This window comes from Dioscorea cayenensis, chromosome 16, assembly GCF_009730915.1.
Source record: "Dioscorea cayenensis subsp. rotundata cultivar TDr96_F1 chromosome 16, TDr96_F1_v2_PseudoChromosome.rev07_lg8_w22 25.fasta, whole genome shotgun sequence".
Taxonomy (NCBI): Eukaryota; Viridiplantae; Streptophyta; class Magnoliopsida; order Dioscoreales; family Dioscoreaceae; genus Dioscorea; species Dioscorea cayenensis.
Genome location: NC_052486.1, coordinates 22,401,693 through 22,422,122, shown reverse-complemented (window position 1 = coordinate 22,422,122; position 20,430 = coordinate 22,401,693). Strand labels below are relative to the sequence as shown.

At 35.8% G+C, this 20,430-nt stretch overlaps 1 protein-coding gene, 1 long non-coding RNA gene and 1 other non-coding gene across 11 annotated transcripts; 2 read left to right on the top strand and 1 right to left on the bottom strand.

The window, feature by feature from the left end:
- The first annotated feature begins 1,911 nt into the window (after positions 1–1,911).
- Positions 1,912–5,788, top strand: LOC120279499 (histone-lysine N-methyltransferase, H3 lysine-9 specific SUVH6-like). 5 transcript variants are annotated; one of them, XM_039286430.1, is made up of 2 exons: positions 1,912–2,050; positions 3,048–5,788. In XM_039286430.1, exon 2 carries the CDS (start codon positions 3,088–3,090, stop codon positions 5,581–5,583), a length of 2,496 nt encoding a protein of 831 aa, XP_039142364.1. In that variant the 5' UTR covers positions 1,912–2,050; positions 3,048–3,087; the 3' UTR covers positions 5,584–5,788. The 5 variants fall into 5 exon arrangements, with proteins under 5 accessions (XP_039142364.1, XP_039142365.1, XP_039142363.1 ...); XM_039286431.1 differs by having other exon boundaries at positions 1,919–2,035; positions 3,053–5,788; XM_039286429.1 differs by having other exon boundaries at positions 1,946–2,050; positions 3,053–5,788.
- Positions 5,789–7,799: 2,011 nt separating this feature from the next.
- Positions 7,800–7,913, top strand: LOC120279878. Its single transcript, XR_005542179.1, has one exon. It is a non-coding gene; the product is annotated as a small nucleolar RNA Z107/R87 (small nucleolar RNA).
- A 7,445-nt stretch (positions 7,914–15,358) lies between these two features.
- Positions 15,359–20,269, bottom strand: LOC120279330. Of its 5 annotated transcripts, none has more exons than XR_005541877.1 (6): positions 20,007–20,269; positions 19,305–19,921; positions 17,335–17,365; positions 17,155–17,240; positions 15,919–17,070; positions 15,359–15,456 (listed from the first exon to the last, which is right to left on the bottom strand). It is a non-coding gene; the product is annotated as an uncharacterized LOC120279330 (long non-coding RNA). The 5 variants fall into 5 exon arrangements; XR_005541875.1 differs by having other exon boundaries at positions 15,359–15,980; positions 17,023–17,070; XR_005541878.1 differs by having other exon boundaries at positions 15,359–17,070; positions 19,305–19,436; positions 19,560–19,921.
- Positions 20,270–20,430: the final 161 nt, after the last annotated feature.

Below are 20,430 nucleotides of genomic sequence, written 5' to 3'. Positions count from 1 at the left end.
TGATAGTATGCTCTTTTGCTCTATACATGTTTTATCCAAGTTTGAAGCTTAAGCTTTGATTTTTCTTATTTTATGAAATTTTAATATGTTATGAATTTTATGAATTTTTGTATTTTTTTTTTTGTGCCTTGCTTCTGAAAAGTGTGCTTGAGCCTTGCACCTAAGCAATTTAACCCCTAGAGTCTTGATTCGCTTTGTGCTTTTAATAACTATGACTTTGACTCATATTATGAGGCTTGGGAAAGAGAAATTTAGCAAAGGTTAGGATGTGAAACGCAAGTTGCTTTAAATCAATTAATTCAATTTTATGACTAGAAGGTCAACTATGGAAATAATTTATATATTAAGACAGTTGATGTAGAAGTATACTGATTGGAAATTTTTTTTTTTTACATAATCTTTATTGATATAGAAGAGACATATAATACGTAGGGAGATCCTTAAGTAGGTTTTAGAAAAGAGAGGTTATTGCTAGGTTCATAGAATGGATAAAAGATATATGTGATAGCTCTGCAACTAGTATTATAACTATAGGAAAAGAGACTAGAAGGTCTCTCAAGGTTCGCATCAAGGTTGAACTTTAAATCCTTATCAGTTTGCTTTAGCCATATATGAATTAATTAAGCATATTTAAGATCATATTCCTTGGTTTATGCTTTTTACCTATGATGTGGTATTTGCTGATGAAAATAGGAACTATGTTAACTTAAAATTTGAGATGTTAAAAAACGCTTTAGAAACTAAGGGTTTCAAATTAAGTAAGGTAAAGACGAAATACATGAAATGTAATTTCAATGATAAGGTCAGTAAAAATAAGGGAGCTATTAGATTGGATGATACTAAGATTTATAAATGTATAAACTTTTGGTACCTTGGCTATATAATCCAAGATAAAATAGAACTTATAGAAAATGCCACAAATAGGATTAAGACTAGTCAAGATAAATAGAGAGGAGCTGTGGAGTTCTATGTGATTATATAATTCCTCTTAGTAAAAAAAAAATCATACGCTTTATAACATAGTTGTTAGGATTGCTATTTTGTGTGTTGAGATGTTAAAATACAATATACTTAAAGAATGAGCGTGATTGAGATGAAAATGTTGAGATAGATGTGAGATGTTACTAGAAAAGAGCGATTAAAAATAAATTTATTTGAAATAGATTAGGAATGTTGCATATTACGTATAAGTTAAAAGAGAATTGATTGAGATAATATGTGCATATCTTTTGAAGCGATTAAATGCCCACATAAGAAAAATAAAAGTTCTTCAGGTGGAGGATTGCAAAAATGAAAAAGATAGCTTTAAAAAGTATTCCATAGAAATTTTACCGAATGGTACGCCTGAGCTTAGTTTATCGAGTCTTTTAATCCTACATAAAGCAACATGTAAATGAAGGATTTAAACAGCTAACTCTAAATACTTGGAAGTAATTTTTGCAATACTAGTAGTTGAAGAAGATGAAGTAGATGAACGATATACACTTAATTTAGATGATGGAATTATGGATTTTGTAATTAAAAATAGAAAGTATACTCATTTTTATCTACCATCTAAAGATATACATTACAAAATAAATTTTATTTTATGTAAATAATAACATTTAGAAAGTTATTTAACTCAGGTAAAATATAATAGTAAGAAAATAAAATTCATAAAAAGGTAATAAAAAATATATATTTGTAAAGTTATGGGCTGGAAAATTAATTTTTATATTTTTGAAGGAGTGCCAAGTAAAAAACCTTTTTTTTTTTTTTTAAATTTCATTATCCACTAACCCATGTGCGATATGATCACCGCCTTGTCTTAAAAATTTGGGAATTTCCTTTTCAAATTGAAATTAACTCTTCAAAAATGAGTGAGTAGGTGAGCTCACGGTCGGTGACCACATCCAAACTACCATAACAGAACCCATGTCTTTTCCTCCCTTTCGCTCCAAATCTCCCTTTTCCGGCCTTCTCCGGAGCCGGAGCAACATTCCCGGCGAGATCCCTCCGTCCGTTGCCATTCCGACGACCAAAACTGGATCCCAAGGTCCCTTCTCAAACCGTAGGTCACCCATTCTTTGTTTTTTGGGAAATTTTCTTTGATTGATTGTAGAGTTTTTAGGAAATTTGGCACATTGAGGTCGCATTTTATGGTTCTTGTTGTTTAATTGAAGGTAATTGGATTTTTATTTTATTTTATTTTTTTTAATTGGATGTTGAGATTTGAATTGGTTGTTTTTGTGATTTTGAATGTGTGATTCTGATTGGGATTTCTTGAAGAACTAGGGTTCTTGGATTTGTGTATATGTTGGTTATTGAGAGTAGTTTTTTCTTTTCAATTTTTATGATATTGGAGTTATTAGGGGGTTTTTTTTGTTGAAATTTTAGAAATTTTATCATATTGAGATTGCATTTCATGGTTCTGTAGTGAAATCAAAATAAATTAAAATTGATTTTTGGTATTAGGAGGTGAAGATTTGGATTGCTTGTTTGGTGATATTGAAATTGTTATTCTGGTTAGGGTTCTTGAAATACTAGCGCTCTAAAATGCTGTGTGTATATTGATTTTGATCCTTGTTAGGATGAGACTTTCATGCATTTTCTTTTTATTATTATTATTATTATTATTATTATTATTATTATTATTATTATTATTATTATTATTATTATGAAATTGGAGTTTTTATGGCTTGCTACATAGTTCTTGGAAATATAAATGAGATCATCTAGATATATGGTTGATTTGAGGTTCTAACATTTTATGAATGTTGAAGGTTGAGAAAGAAGAAAAGTAAAAATCTTATAGTTCAATATATCTCATTTATGGTTAAATTAAGTATTGAGGCACTTCACACTTAAAAATTTTATAAGTATGTCATTTTTCTTAGAAATATGAGCAACAAGGACCCAATCATCTGTACAATATCACTGACTATATTGGCAGTGAAGCATCATATTTCTAGTTCTGTGTTTTGTGATTTGGTTCTATATTCAATTGAAGGTTTTCTTGTCCTGTTGTCATATTTGCCTAAAAACTTGAATTTTTGAACCTCATTTAGTGCAGGATTTGGATTGATTTCTTTCTTGTAATTGGTTGCTATGGAGTCTTTCAAAGAAGGGAATATTGGGACTAAAGCTTCTATCCCTCTTAAGTACAAGCCACGGAAATCCTCCACTAGAGGAGGCGCGACATCCTCTATGCCCAGAGTCAGAGATCCAAACAATGACAGTGTGCCTGAAGCATCAGGACAACCCTTAAGCCTTAAACTCAAGGAATCATCAAATGTTTTGTTTGGACAGGAAACTACTGGACCATCAGGCACTATGACTAGAAGGGTTCCTTATTCTGTTGAAGTTAATAATCAGCCTGTAGTTGCTTCTGCACCAAACAATTCAGCAGCTCAAGATGGGTCTTGGTTGTCACTGAAATCTGATCAAGTGAAAGAGCAATCACCTAGAAGGCACTCCTTTTGTTCCGGAGTCTCTGCAGTTCATGATTTCCCAATTGGAACTGGAAAAGACACCACAACTGGTCATAGTATCCCTGCAAGACCCCGAAGTACGGATGACACAATGGTGCTTGTTGGTGGTTCAGAGAAGGGTCCTCTGACTGGAAGTTGTGATGAAATAGTTAGTTCGTGGAATGAGAAGAATGGCAAAAAATCTGAGAGTTCACTTGGAAGACGGCCCTTTTGTTCTAGAGTCTCATCTGTTCGTGATTTCCCTATTGGATGTGGACAAGTTATTGCCGATGGAAGCATTCCTGCAAGAAAGAGAAGTGCATCTAATGCAATGGTGCTTCTTGGGGGAGCAGAAACAGGTTCTCTGGCTGGATGTTGTGATGAAGTAGTGCCTTCATTGAGTGAGAAGGATGGCAAAGGAGTTGAGAGTTCTACTGGGAAGAAAATGAAGTCAGCTAACATTGAACTTGGCATGAAAGCAGATGAGAGTGAAGCGAGAGCTCCCTTAGATAATGAAGATAAAGAATTACCTCGTGAAGAAGATGAATCCAAAACCATTGTGATTACTGACCATGCCAGTGAGATTGAGATAAGTAAAAAAGTCAAGGATACTTTACGTCTTTTTCAAACGATGCATAGAAAGCTTTTGCAGGAAGAAGAATCTGAGCCGAAACAGACCCAATGTAATCGTGTTGACCTAAAGGCCTTTGGTATTTTCAAAAGTAAAGGGAAATGCTTGGGCAACGGTGGTAAGTTTATGGGTAGCATCCCCGGTGTTCAAGTTGGGGATGAGTTCTTTTGGAGGGTGGAGATGTGCACCATAGCCCTTCACTGTCAACACATGGCGGGCATTGATTACCTTTGGCGAGATGGAAAGCCATTTGCCATTAGTGTTGTCTCCTCCGGTCGTTATCCTCATGCTGAGGATGTAGCCACTTCAGAGGAATTGGTATATTCTGGCTGCGGTTCACCTGACAAAGATCAGAAGCTTGAACGTGGAAATCTAGCCCTCAGAAACAGTAAGGAAGCACAAACACCTGTTCGAGTTATCTATGGTTTTAAACAATACCACACCAATGACTCACAGGAGGCAAGGATGGGCCACAAGTCTACAGTGACATACATCTATGATGGCCTCTATTTAATCGAGCGAGATTCATATGAGAAGGGCAAGAATAATCACTATGTCTTCTTGTTTTACATGAAGAGGATACCAGGGCAACCTGAGCTTCCTATCAAAGAACTTTTGAGGTCAAAAAGGTCAAAACTGCGTCCAGGTCTCTGCATGCAAGATGTTTCTCAAGGACAAGAGAAGAGACCCATCAATGTAGTAAATACCGTTGATGATGACAAGCAAATGATGCCATTTGAATACACCCAGAAGATGATATATCCTTCTCAGCACCGACTGACTGCCTCAGAAGGTTGTGACTGCATCCGTGGTTGCCTCTTTGCAAACAACTGTTCATGTGCTCATAAAAATGGAGGGGAGATTCCTTTTAATCACAATGGTGCAATAGTTCAAGCAAAACCCCTTGTATATGAGTGTGGCCCTTCTTGCAAGTGTCCTCCGTCTTGTCCCAATAGAGTTAGTCAACATGGTATCAAGTTTCCATTAGAGGTCTTCAAGACTAAATCAATGGGTTGGGGAGTGAGATCACTGAAATCCATACCATCTGGCAGTTTCATTTGTGAGTATGCTGGAGAGCTGCTAGAAGATGAAGAGGCTCAGAAAAGGGACAATGATGAATACTTGTTCGCCATCGGGAACAACTATCATGATGAATCTGTTTGGGAAGGATTATCAATGTGTATACCGGAACTGAAAAAGAGTGCATCTTTCCAAGGTGTGGAGGAGAAGGGCTACACTGTCGATGCATCTAAGCACGGAAATGTTGGCAGGTTTATCAACCACAGCTGCTCTCCGAACCTCTATGCTCAGAACGTGCTCTATGATCACGATGATAAGAGCATGCCTCACATTATGCTTTTTGCTGCTGAAAACATTCCCCCCTTGCAGGAACTGACATACCACTACAATTATGCTGTTGATCAGGTGCATGATTCTGATGGTAACATTAAGAGGAAGGACTGTCATTGTGGCTCGGACGAATGCACTGGGAGGTTGTATTGAGGGAATGTGTGCATGTCCAAGTGGTAATTTCAGAAGAGAGGTAAATTTTTGTTTTGATCTTCTGAATGTGTAAAGCGTTTGTCTGAATTGCTTGGCAGATTCGTCTGAATTTGTCTTTTTTTTTACTGCCAAGTTGTTGTCTCTGTTGAACACTCAACGGAATTTTGCAGACTTTACCCTTGAATATATATATCCATACTGCATACTTTAACCGTGTATTTTTTTAAGTCATTTTCCTTCTCCACATTGATCAATCAAGGATTTCCCATGTAGAGAATTATCTTCATTAGCTTTGATTCTTTCTTTTTTCATGCATTGGAGATACTTGAGGAGTCTTTGAAATGCAACCTCACAATCATCACTTCTCCTTAGTTCTTCAGCTACATAAGCAGGAGTTATCTCATGATCTTGGATCAATGCTTCAATTTTTTGAACAAAGGGTGATTATTAACATCATGGTAGTTGAAGGCTAAGATCCTAAACATGCAAAGGCTACAATAAATGTCAAACTTGAGGAAGTTGGCCATTGCAGAGATTAAACTAGATTTACCGGTGCCTGGTGGCCCATATAACAAATAACCACGCTTCCAAGCTTTACCGATTTTCCTGTAAAAATCCTTTCGCTTTACAAAATTGGTTAAATCCTCCATGACCATTTGCTTGAGCTCTGGATCCATGGCCATGGTGTCAAATGTGGAAAGATGGTCATGAATGATGGAAATCCACTAATCATGTTCATAGTGAAAGAGTTGTAATGTCTTATCTTGTTCTTTGAACTTCTCCCATCACTCTAACATAGATGGAATCTAAACATCCAATGCCTTGTCTCCTTGTGTTTCTTGTGTCCAATGAGATGACTAAACTCTTTTCATAACCTTGTTTCTTCACATTGATCCTATTTGTGGAAGATGATACTTTGGAACTGATATAGGCCACTGCAGCTTGGTATACATTATTTAAGCTGAATTTATCTTTTTCTTCATTAACAATGGTGAGATCCTGAAGTAAACAACTTCGAACATTGTTAATAAGAGAGGATTCGAACAAATGCCGAAATTCTTCTGGTACAAATTTATTAATGCAAGTGTGCAATGCCATTGCTGAACCAGCAAGAGACATGGCCATAGCAAAAATGTTTTTGTTCAATGTCATGGCTCTCTATTTTGATAAAAATACTGAATTATTGTTATTGATTTATTATTATTATTATTTATTATTATTATTATTATTATTTTCAATTTCACTCTTTATCAAATGTTATTATTATTGATTTCCAATTGAACTTGGAGTGTCTTTTCTCCTATTTTGAGTAGGATTTATATTTTTTAATGAATTAGTTTTCTTTATTTCAAATAAATTCAAATTTATATTTAAATACGCTGTAAATATAAGTTTTTAACCAATTATAATTTATTTTTTTTCCTTAAAACATACAAATTTAAGAATTTTGAGTTCTGATTTTTATTTTCTTTATTTTACTTTCCTCAATGTTTCACACTTTCACTAGAAAACATGTTGAATATTTATATATATTGTAAGATATTTTTATTAGTATTTTACATATTTTAAAAAATATATTAAAAACATTTACATATAATGTACAATTCATGTAAAAATATTCAAAATTATTAAAAATAAATAAATTAAAGCTAAATTAAAAACATAATTATGAGATATTTCAAAAAAATTAGGTGATAAATAATTTTGCTTCTTTTAAACCAAAAATAAAAACCTCAATAAATACACTTTTTATAAATAAACCTTTTTCAAAATATTTACATTAATCTTTTTCAACCAATCCCCATCAAATTTACCAAAACACTCAAGCAACCAATCAAGGAAGCCAAAATTAATAATTTGTAAACAATTTTTGACACAAATTCTGAAGAAATTTACATTAATTATTTATAAACAACATACACCAAAATTACCAAAATGCTAAATCAAGTAATTATAAAAAAAATTATCAACACACACAAACCTATTTCTATTTGCTCTATCGGGTTATTGGATATTATCATACTAATAAAAGATCCAAACCCGACCCGTTAAGTTTTGGACCCGAAATGGAAGTCTATAAATACCCCTTCTCAGTTGCGTCACTGCGTGGTGGCCGTCTCCAATGAGTGATTTGGTACTAAACTAGGGTTTTTTAAATTTCTTGTTTTTATTTTTAGGGTTTATAGATTTCTTTGATTTTGGTCTCAATTGGGATTGATCGCGGTGATGATTTCTAAAATTCAAGCTCAACAGACCGGATCGCAGGTCACTTCCTCTCATTTGATGAAGAGATTTGCATGCCGAGCGCCTGATTGATACCCTGAGCGATCTCCTTCAAACTCATCAAGGATTTGGGTATTCTTTGTTTCATGTTTCTTATGTTTTTTATGATATTTTATTAATCTTCTTTTATCTGTGATTTTTCTTTGATTTGCTTTTTTATTTTTGTATCGATTTGAGGATTTTTTCTCAAAATTTTTCGTTGTTTAAAATGTTTTTTTCTACAATTGTTTTCACTTCTATTATTTATTAATTTTGTTTTGCTTTAATTTATGGAAAGAAAGGTTGTTCATCATCTGACCCAATTCAATCTCGTTCTGATGATAATTTGCCCAAAAAAAAAAAAAATCTAAGTTTAATCCAATTTTTAGTTTCATATGCCATGAGAGCGCATCTCGAGTTCCTTCTTGATTTCCATAGAAATTTATGGGTGAAATATGTTTTTTTTAAATATTTATGCTTGTTTATTTATTTATTTTTTAAATAACAAGATAAATTAATGAAACAAAAGATAATTGTAAAAATATGTTATTTTTAAGTACTAAATTATTTTCAGAACAAATTTTTTTTTTTTGATTTATTAAAAACCTTTGCTTTGAAACCAAGTAAAATAGGTCTTAACTATGAATTCTATAGATTGTAGGGACTCAAGGGCAAAAAGTTAATGACGGACATGAATCTCATCTCCTTTTTTTTTTAAATTAAGTTCTCGCTGAGAGAAACCCTGATGGCCTAATCGTTCTCTCTCTCTCTCTCTCTCGTTCTTTTGTGTTTAGGGTTCGTGTCTTTGGTGTACCTTGCAGCAGAGATCCTCGGAGGGAGCCCTGCGACGTTCACGACCCCGTGGCTGGTGCCTAAAGGCACTTCAGATCCCAATGGGAGAGGTGAAGATCTCGCTTGAGTATGAGGCATCTTCGATCACGGATCTCGCGGCGCTGACACCACTGCCATGAGGTCTGATCTCCGCCAGCAACCTCACTTGGTGAGCTATTCCTCCCATTCTCTTATTTTTTCAGGGTATTTTTTTTTTTAATTTGATGATTTGTAGATTTTCTTTATAATCTCGATGAATGAATGGTTTGCGGAATAGATTTTGGTTTCTGTTCGTTGAGGCATCCTCCGATTCTTGACAAGATGGTTTTTAATTCCTCGATTTTTTTTTTAATTCTCTTTATTGTTTGAGTTCTAGCTAGAGGTATGCGCTTTTGGCATCTCTTCTGATTTAATTACTAGACTATGGATTTGCCTTAAAATAAACAAAAAAGAAAATTTTAATGGCGGTGTCTTTCGTGTGCGTGATTAGTTTGCCAAAGAAGCACCTTCAAACTTTGGATCGTTAATATGTCACTTTGAATGGCAGAATGGTAGGACAAACCTCAGTCTTGATTGCTTTGTGTCGAAATAAAAAAAAAAATGAAATTTGATACTATCTCATTGAGTGAATGGTGACATGAACATGAGTCTTGATTGTGGTTTATAAAGGTATTAGGTTATCGCATTTAGTGGATAGTAAACAAACATTAGTCTTGATTGTAGGTTGTAAAGGTGTTAGGCTTTTGAGAGTGATAGGTTTATTTATTTTTATTTCATCAAGGAAATTAGCAAGCATTGGGAAAAAGGTGAACTTCCTTCAAGTTTGAACTGTGTTATGAAACAATCATGTTTAAAAAAGTTGACATGTTTTTGAAAATTTCAGTATAGCGACATGTAATACTTTCTTTAATGTCATGAATGGTGGATACTTCTGTGCACGTTTACTTCTGGGTGCAAAAATGTCTCTCTATTGGTATATAGGATTTGATTACTCTTCGGCTTGTTATCTTGAAACTATTTAATGCAATCTAGATTAGGAACTAGATTAGGAACTAGAATGGATTTTTATAAACTAGATTTTGATAACATGTGAATCAGATGCTTATAGCCTCGTACACTTATGGTAAGAGACCAACAAAGACTGCACTATTCTCATTGGCTATGGGAAATTTTTATAAACTAGATTTTGATAACATGTGAATCAGATGCTTATAGCCTCATACACTTATGGTACATTCATGCACATAACCATCTACCTATACATACATCCATCCATTCATGCACATATCCATCTACTCACATGTTGAGGAGCGCCTCGGGCTCTTTGGGCGCAAGGCTCAACAGCTTGCGCCTTTATAGGTGTTAGGCGGACACTATTACAAAGGCGCACCCTTGAGCCTAGGCACAAGGCTCAAGGCGTGGGTCTATGCGCGCCTTCATAACATCAACAAATTTATTTTGTTATTTTTTAAATATTTAGTTTAACTTTTAATCTTATCCACTCATCTTTGATGATTAAAAATAAAAGAGGCCCACATACAATCAGAGCCGTTTAAATTAGAGTGACCAACACACAACCAACCAAGTAGAATCAAGACTCATCTCTTTTCTTCAGGTCGATCCACTATTTAGATGAAGAGAATGATAAATTTGAAGAGGAAATTGATGATCTTGGATGATGATGGACTTGATGATTTTGATGATAGTCACTAAAATCTAGATTTTATTATATAAGTTAAGATTTGGACTATATACATGCATTATATCATATTATCGCATTTTGTATTATACATTTGAAGATTACTTCGCATGTTATTATGTACGTTTTTTTTTCTAATGTCTGATTGTTTTCTATGATATTAATCTTTAGAACATTTTAAAATTTTAATACAAATTAATCTTTAGTACAAATATTTCTAATTTTTCAATTTTCTTTAGTGGTGACTGTGCGCCTAGTGTTAATCGGGCGCACGCCTGCACCTTGCGCCTTGCGCCTAGGCCCCAGGACCTTGCGCCTAGATGTGCCTTAAGCCTATGACAACCTTGGCTTTAAGTTATATTCCTGTTCATGGTGTGTTAATATTTCCCTGAGTATACTGAAGATAAGATGTGTAAGTTCCTCTCTTCCTTTAGTGTGTATCTAATTGATATCTATACTACCATTTGCGGAAGCAATTTTACATGCAAACTACTTTTGTGGCCATTCTCTTTGGAACTGCTGATAAGAGGGGGTTTTTGAAGACCCAGTTTGGTGAAGAAGACGCTACACAATGGTTGGGTCTCCCTATGAAAAAAAAAATGCAAGTTTGTTTTTTCTTTACCCCTAATTTGATTATTGCCATTAATCTTGTGATGTGTTGCTATTGGCATCCTTTAGTGTTAGTTATTTGGGCTTGTTCTCTCTGAACCACATCCTCTGAAACTAGGTTGGGGATTCCGATTCCTCCATATATTGGATGCTTTATCTTGGTGTGAGATCCTTAGACAAGGTCCAATAGAAAAAGGCTATTGATATGCCCCATGTTGATACCAGATAGCCACACATGCATTTGGATATGAGTTTGATAAGAAATAAGAATTTCACAGATATGGTGACTCACATAACAGATACTGTACATAAAGAAATGCTCTAATCAGCATGTCTTTTCATTATTATATATGACTCCATGCATCCCAACAGTTTCTCACGCACATGAGGGCATACATCTCTTGTGCTCATCACAACTACTGGGCAGTCAGCACATAGGGTACATTCATGCACATATTTATCTATCTATTCATACATACATCCATCTATCTATCGATTCTATCTGTCCTTGTACGAGTGTCTTCTTTTTTATATAATCTTTCAGTTAGACCTGCATTCATGTGTAATTGTGCGTTGTGTTACTGAGGTGTGCATGTGTTTGCGTGAAGTGTAGAGCTAATTAAACATGTATGGGTAATTTGCATGTTTGTCTGGGGGTTGTGTAGTTAGAATTGACCTGTGAGACAGGATAAGAGGTAAGAATTGTTCGGTAAGATAATTGCTTGGTATTTATATTTTGAATTCAGGTTTTTCGAAAATATCGAATGTGCTGTTTGACTGAACTCTATTTTTACCAACTAAAACTAGACATACTTATAAAATATTGAGGAACTAACAGCAGAACAACTGATTTGGGAGGAAAATTACTTATATTAATGAGACCAAATTATTATTATTATTGTTACTTTTACCCCTTGCCTTGGCGCCATGCGAGATTTATAATTGTGTATATTAGCCTGAGCATTTGCTGTTAATTGCATCGCTTTTTATTGTTAAAATTAAAAAAGAAAAATGTTTGAGCATCTCCCTAACTTCGTAGTACCATGATCTAGCTATGGCTAATTAGGCCGCAATTAGGGCTTGTGGGCCCGCCAGCCATGAGCCTACATGTGGCTCATGTCTGGGTGGGGTGAGCTTACCTGGCCTTGCTCACTTAGGCTTGGTGAGCCTCCGTTGAGCTTGCCCAGCCTTGCTGAGTTTGTCAGAGGTGGTGGATAAAATAAAAGGAAAGAATAATGCGTGGGGTAAAAAAGTAATTCCTCATGAATGAGGATGTTGAAAGTGTGGATTTGCAAAGCAAGCGGGTTTTGGGTATCTTGGATTTGCAAAGCAAGCGGGTTTTGGGTATCTTGAAACCTTCATGGACCTCTATTGTTAACTTCCCAAAGACCTTTCGATTATTTTCCCTAATATTTATTATACCTCATGTTTTTATGCTTGGAACCCTGCTGTAGTTAATGTGCTTGCTTTAATATTTATTGTACTTAATTTCTTTCATATAACATTATTAACATCTTCTGATTTATTCTATCAAATCCTTTGGTCTTTACACTACAGTGCTTCCTCTCACACATTTCTTTATTGTCTGCCTGTATCAATCAGTTGGTAGTAGGGCTTTTGGAATTCATTCTATTGCCAATCTGTAATCATTTCATTTAATTTTTGTTGTTTCTCTATATATTTTACGTGCCTACTTTACTTTAGCTTGTGGCGGAGTGTAGACTCTCCATTTAAACTCTATTTTTTTTTTCTTGGAAAAAGTTTTAGCTTACATTGTTTGAGTTCGCACCATGCAATATTCATCTTTGCCCGCTTTTTTGTAGTGCATATTCTCCCTCTCACCTTTTATTTCAACTTCACTAAAAAAAAATGACGGATAATAGGGACCATCATTGGCAGTTGTGTATTTCCGCGGAAAGATTTTCTTTGCCTAAATATGCAACTGTTAATAATGGTGCATGTTATACACCAGTTTTTTTCCTAACGGTAAAATAAAAGGTGAGAGTTTTTAGTGAAGAGCGTGTAACCACCAAAAATCTCACAGAGATGAATGTTGTGAAGGTTGCTTGGTGCGAACTCAAAGAATGTAACTTTGTAATTTTTTCTGTTCTGCCTTTATCACCTCCATTTTATAGAGCTTTTATATTTTGACTTTTATTTTGCATGTTATTGTTTGTCAGCCATATAGTAGTGTAGAAGGATTATTGCTGGAGGTGAAATATCAGGGGCAGGTGATTATGCTGTTGACATTCATAACACCATCCTGCAAATCTGTTTTTGAAGTCTGTATAAGGTAGAACCAAGGGAGTGAATTTTCTTTGAGTTGATAATACAAATATTACCATATGGTATGGATAGGACTGATACATCTGAAAGTGCCATAAATTTATGAGTCCTAGACCTTCACAAACAAAGCTAATTTTTTATTATATATGGTCTCGGTGGAAGTATGAGAAGTTTATTCCTTTGTCTTTGTTTGTAGAAGTTTACTCCTGAACCAGTTGGAGTCACACCCTGCTCCTTCCAAAAGCTCACATTGGAAGCCCTTGTGTGCAGCAGTACAGTTGCTAGCATTATTGATGCTGCCCCAGAAAAAAGGAAACCAGTAGATGTGCTGCTGCTATGCTAGCATTGGTGTTGGCAGAATAACCACAAGGGTGCTGATATTGTCGAGCTCGCTCAGTTTTTCAGGGCCAGAGTTTTTACTTTTGTGAGCACTTACTGGCATTGCCCAGTAGCAGCTCATTGAGAAGGTATAGAGCCCTAATAACGTACATTAAGAAAGTCCATTGCCAGCCTCACATGGCGGTCTCAATTACCCATTAACCGCTCAATGAAATGAAATGGCGGTCCGGTAAAATAAAACCACAATTTAAAAAAAAAGGTGGCTCCACAAATAAAAAATGTAGGTGTTAACACTATAACACAACGCGAAATCTTAAACAGGTGGTGCTTATAGGCGCTAAAACAAAATTGTTGGCGCAAAAAGACAAAATGGTGGAGGGAATGACAGGTAAAAGAAAAATCGGCGTGTAAACGCCGCGCTCTAGTACATCAGTAAGCCGACCCATTAATAGACTGTCATGGCGGCCTGTTGCGAACCACCAATACGGCCTTGACGGTGTAGGACACGATGTTGGGCTTCAATCTGCTTTGCTTCAATTCCTAGGCATTTCATTGGGGCAGTAGATGATGGTGCGGATTTTGGCGATTTTCTTGGGCTGGTTTCGACGTTATGTGAGCCTACGATTGGGTCTTTGTTGGGGTTTCATTCGGCTATCACCGGCTATAAGTTGGCTGATGTTGCCCCAACGTTAGCCTTTCAATTGGGTCTTTGTTAGGCTTTTATTGGGGAAGTATTGGGCAATTAATTCGGCCCGATATTAGGCTATGTTCGGCCGGTATTGGGCTTAGAGTTGGGCCGTTATTGGACCTTCAATTGGGCCGTTGTTGGGCCGTCATTAGGTTTCGATTGGACCGTTGTTGGTATGTTATTGGGCCGTTGTTGGCTGTAACTGGGCCGTAACTAGGCCATAATTGGGCTGTTGTTGGGCCGGTATTGGGCTATTAATGGGCTTTTATTTGGGCCATTGTTGGGTTGTAATTGGGCCTTAGGTGGGCTGTTATTGGGCCGGCATTGGTCTGTCAATGGTCTTTCACTTGGGCCGTTATTGGGCTTTTAATTGGGCCGTTGTTGGGCCATAGTTGGGCTGTGAATGGGCCGTATATAGGCTGTCAAGTGGGCCGTTGTTGGTGTATTATTGGGCCGGTATTGGGCTTTCATTTAGTCCGTTGTTGGGCCACGATTGGGTTTTTTTTATTAGGCCGCAATTGGGCTGATAATTAGGCCGTTGTTGGGCTGCTATTGGGCCAGTATTCTGCTGTTCTTAGGCTTTCAATTGGGCTGTTGTCGGCCTTTCATGGGCTGAGATTGTGTTTTTAATTAGGCCTTTGTTGGGCTTTCAGCGTGGGTTCATGATATTCGAAAACCGCCGGTTGTGGTCTATGAATGAGAAAATAAAAGTTCACTCTGGTCCAGTAGCAGCCTAATGGGGAATGTATGTGGAGGCCCATTGAAAGCCTGGCTTAGCGTTCTTAACTATCCACTAACCGCACAATGAAATGGCAGTGCAGTAAAATAAAACGACGACAAGAAAACAAGAAAAGGCAGCTTCAAAAATTAAAAATGAAGCCGTTAAAATGAAAAAGCGGCACATAATAGCAAAATCTCCCCTTAACTTTCTCTTTTACTTGGGTTTTATTTAGCCTACTTAATCAACTTTTGCAATCCCACTGGTACGTCTTCTTTTAATCAACTATCTTACATTTAACTAATACAAAACCAGTAAACAAATTTCGTTTGAAATCCAGCAGAAGTAGCAGCCGGGGCTCTGTTCTGCCATGGAAAATGCGGCTGCATAGTGCAAACACATCTCTTCTTGGGAAAAAAGCCACTTCAAACATGGGAGGGCCTAACAGGATAAACAAAGAAAATTATATCAGTGGCATCTTACTATGTAGGAGATAGAATTTAAGTGGAGATTATTCATATTAATCATAATTCTCTCTCTCTATGCCGTGATTGATCCATAATCATTTGCTTGTGTTCCTTTTGTTCCCCCATGAAGAATGCTGCTTCAATAGTAAAATCTCCGCAAAAATTGGCTTGAACAAGGGGCCCAAGAGAACAAATACTTGTTAGTCCAATAATAATAATTATAGGACAGAAATTTTTCCTCTAGGACATTAGTCAATTGTCCTTGTTCACGAAGATTTGTATCGTTATATCAGCCTTGAAGCTTTAGGTCAGGGAAGAAGGTATGATAGGGCAATTAGCAGAAACGATGGATGACAATAAAGACTAGCAATTAGCAGAAACGATGGACGACAATGAAGCACGCTTTTTTGGATCAAATCATTCTTAAAATGCAGACCTGCTTAGCCGTAGCTTCCACTCATCCAATTGCTGAACCAATTTGTGTTCATAAAACACTACCTGAAGACAAACAAATATTAACAATTCTGATCAGAAGAATGCCCACATATATTAATGATTATTTGCATGTGCATCATGTTGTTAAGCAATGAATTAATAAGTGTAAAACTTTTAGTTGATTTTGTTTTCTCAACCAAATCAATAGCCTGTTTTACCTGCATTTTGTTGATTGAAATTTCTCCCATATCAAAGCCTGAAATCATGTTTCTCCGTAATTGTTTTTTTTGGGAATATGCAATGATTTACTAATAAATGAAACAAAATCACAAATTGACTTTGATATTGTGCAAATTCACGTAACTTCAGTCAAAGAACTATTTTAACTTTCTTTTCCCTCATAGAGAATAAAAGTGCTAGATGAAATAAAGTTCCCTTGAATGCCTCTTCTAATTTATTTTAGTAACTATTTTTAAATGCAAAGATGCCAACAACCTACAGATTATATGGAAATGAGAAAGGAAATGGTGCTAATAAGCATTACAAAGCATAGCAGAGTTTACAACAACATTTCTCACTAAAATCCATTTTCTCCAAGTGATTATAAACAAGTGAAGAAAATTCTAAGCGACAATTAATGAACACTACCTAAGATAATACCTCATCGAGCAACTAACTTGGATGTTGAAATGATTGCGTTTTTGTCCAGTGAAGAAAAAAATGAGATGCAATCATTCACTCCTCCACTTTAAACCTATTAAATTAATTCTAGCAAACATGTCGACTGTAATAACAAAGAAAAAAAAAAAACTTCCAAAGCAAGAGTGATGTCCCAAGCATTATACAAGATGTTCAAATTGCAGTGAACCAAAATTAGCTATACCTCAGTCAGCTTACCCTGAAACCACTTAAATAATAACCAGTTGAAGGTCTCTAATGGTGTATCCAGATTAATAAAGTGTTTGCTAGCATAGCCAAACTGATGACACTAATAAAAATTTGAAGTTCCAAATTATGAATGTTAAAAGCCTGTTATGATAGCTTGGGTGCAATCATACAGTTTCTCTAGGTTAAAAGTCAGAAACTTGTAGCTAATACTGCATACCTGAATCTCTAGGTGATGTTGTGGAATTTAGTTCTGAAATCAAGAAGGCTGTCAACAACCAATGAAGAAAGCCAGATTACCCAAATATATCTTAACTATGAGGTTCGGTGCACCAAAAGGTGTGAATTTTACCTGCCAGTAAGCATCCGCAATAGTGTACAAGATATGTATTTTCTTAGAGCTCTTGTCATTGCAACATAAAATAGCTTGCACTCTTCCTATGTTATTGAATTATGCTTGAATTAGAGCCACTTGTATAAAAAATTCAACATCACTGAAGAAAAGGTTGAAAAAAAAAAACAGCGACCTTACCTCTAGAGTTGACCCACCTGCCTTATCCATGCTGTTGAACTCATGCAACAAAGGAATTTAAGAATCGTTAGGCTACAAGTAGGGGTATTAATATAAAAGCCCACAGAAACTATTACAGCCAATGTGCACAAAATTCCATAACATTTTATACGAACTTAGCAACCAAAATTAAAAAAAAAAATGAATTAATTATTTAATTTGCATTGTTGCATAATAGTTAAGCATAGCTAGGTGGTTTATTTCACATTCATTTCTTCAGTTTTCAATGTCTTTCAAGGCATAAATCGTCTTGTCTAACTTAAATTTGATTGTGTTTGCCACAAGCACATAAACCACATTTTGCACTCAAAGGGATAGAAGAACAAGCATGGCATCATTCAAAGGTCTATAATCAGGACCAAGTGCAAAAGAATGATGTTGACTTCTCAATTATATATAAATAAATAAAGAATCAAGTGAACCAACGATTCGTGGATAAATATTTCCTAATGAATTGAAAATAAAAATATTTGAATTTTACAAAAAAAGACAGATGACATAATGATTAAAATTTTTAACGTATCAGTAGTAGAATGTAGCAATAACTTGCACGTTACATCATTCTCTTTATTTAGTAACTTCCCTCCTTCCACATCAACCATGGCATTTTATTAAAGAAGATATTTTCTGCAAATGATAAGTATCTCTTGCGTTGGAGACAAGAAGAAAAAAGGCAAAACAGAATAAATGTAATTTATTCAAGAACTATTACCCAGCAAATCCATCAATTTATAAGCATCACCTTTTGATTAGATCAGTAGCTCACTAGTATCTTTATAAAAGACTAGAACATGAAAAAAAAGGAGGCTTTTGGCATAAGCAATGAAATTGCAAATCTAAAACAATGTGATAAAATCTTAATTAACTTGGTTTTGACCTATTTGTGAAATGGAATCATGAAACAAATATAATTCACAGTTATCAACACCATTGAAACTATATACGGACTGAATAGAAAAAAAGCTCAAAAAACCTCATATTTCAGAATAATAAAGCATATGCAGTTTTGAGGAAAAAAATCAGATGCTTAAAAAAACTGAAATAAGAAATTGTTGGCAATAGGCACCTGATCTTTGTCACCCACAAAGGTTGCATACATGGATGTGAGACGACAAAATACTTAACAGACAGTATTGCATAGATACTCACCCACTAGTATCGCTTTCCATACCTTAACACCCAAGATACACTAGGAATAAAAGAACAGGTATTGCCTACCAGTAGAAAAAGAATGTTGCATCAACATCATTTTGCATCAAGAATAAATTGGAGAAGAATGTGAGCAACTTCACAGGATAGCTAACAAGTCATGGTAACCCAAAGCATTGCATGATGCTAGGATGGGGCTAAAATTATGAAGAATTGCAGCCAGAATCAAGTAACAAAACTAAGAGATTCGAAATCGAAATAAAGTTAGCAGTGTGGTCATCCAAAATAACTATTGTCTTACTCCTATATTATCACTCAAATTTTCTGAATCTGCAGGAGTTATCCCATATGCTTTGGCCTGAAGAGCAATACATGTAGAAGCACTAAAACTTAAGTTTTATGTTCAAAATAAATCTTTCGAAAAATGCTACTCTTGCATAGAACATTGCTTATATCCATTCTAACAGAAAAGTCAATGTCCACAACCACATTTTAGAAGAGATTATCTTAAGTTTATGCTACACAACCACTGTTGTATGCAAGTAACCACATATGTTTCTATATGTATAACTTGCTACCCACTTCATGCATATGGATTGGCTAGAACCTGAATGAGCCAAGGTAATTACATAAACCAATCCAAAGGCAAGTTAATCTTCCTATAATGCTTATGAATGCATGTCCACAAGATTCTTCAAATGAATTTTATTTATGAATGCAGGAAAAGTGTGCAATCCTTTCTGATGTTTCATGAAAACAACACATCAAGAAGAGGTAATTACCAAAACTGAAAAGTTGGCATACTTTCCTCCCTGTGATCACCAGAGCTGCAAACAGAACGAGTGAAAGGTGCTGATCAAGAGCTCCTTTGACACGTCTTTCCCCAACCAGTGCGCCAATCCGATCCCTCATATCTGATGCACAGCAGTGATGACGATCACCAGGATGTTAGCCCTCGCTAAAGAACCTAGGGTTTTGACATAAACAATGAAATCTCAAAGAACAATCAATGAACACAATAGATTTGACACAAGTACCTCTTAAAGCAGCGTCAGGACACGCCCAACCATCATCATGTGTATGAACAAAAAAATCAAGAAAACTAGGAAACAAAACTCCAAAAAATCCAGGATTTCAAGAAACATGACCTTCCAGCTTCGAGCCCAGCGATGATCATCATCAAGGTAACAGAAACAACAGCCAACCCTCCACGCTTTGCTCATCATTGATCTTCTTCGACTACTTATCCACAAAGAAACCCTAGGCTTTTCCGGCCGCTGCTTCTTCACCGCCGATTTCGAGCTCATCGTCCAGGATTCTACAGGAGAGGTAATCAATTGTTGATCCATTCATCGGACGACTAAATCTAAGAGAGCGCACTCCGATCGGGCTGCTACATCTGAAACCATTGAAAAGAAGATCAAGAAAGAGAGAAACGGAGAAAGGGTTTGAGAGAGAGAGAAGCAGAGGAAACCAGAGGAGACCTCGAGAAGGGAGTCGGCGAGAGAAAAGCAAGAAGACGCTTGCGGACGAGAAGATGGGGCTTGGCGGCGGGGAAGATCGATCTCGGGCGATGAGGTTTCTTTGCCCGCCATGGATTCTAGAATTTGAAATGAGAATGAGCGGGAACTGCTGCCGTTACAACCAGTGTGTTTGCCTGTTTGACACGTGGCCATGAACGAATATGTCCAAACGTGTACTTATATTGTTGTTGCGGGGTTTACGCCTTATTCTATTTCTAGTGTCAAAAGAAAATGAAGGGTAAATTTATATATTTATTTTCCATATATTGTTGAATTCCCCCAAATTAAATTTATGATTTTCCTCAAAATTTTAAATTGATTTTTAGCAATGAAATAATTTATATATAAATATATTTTATAACCAGAAGTGTTTTGGAGAGAGTAT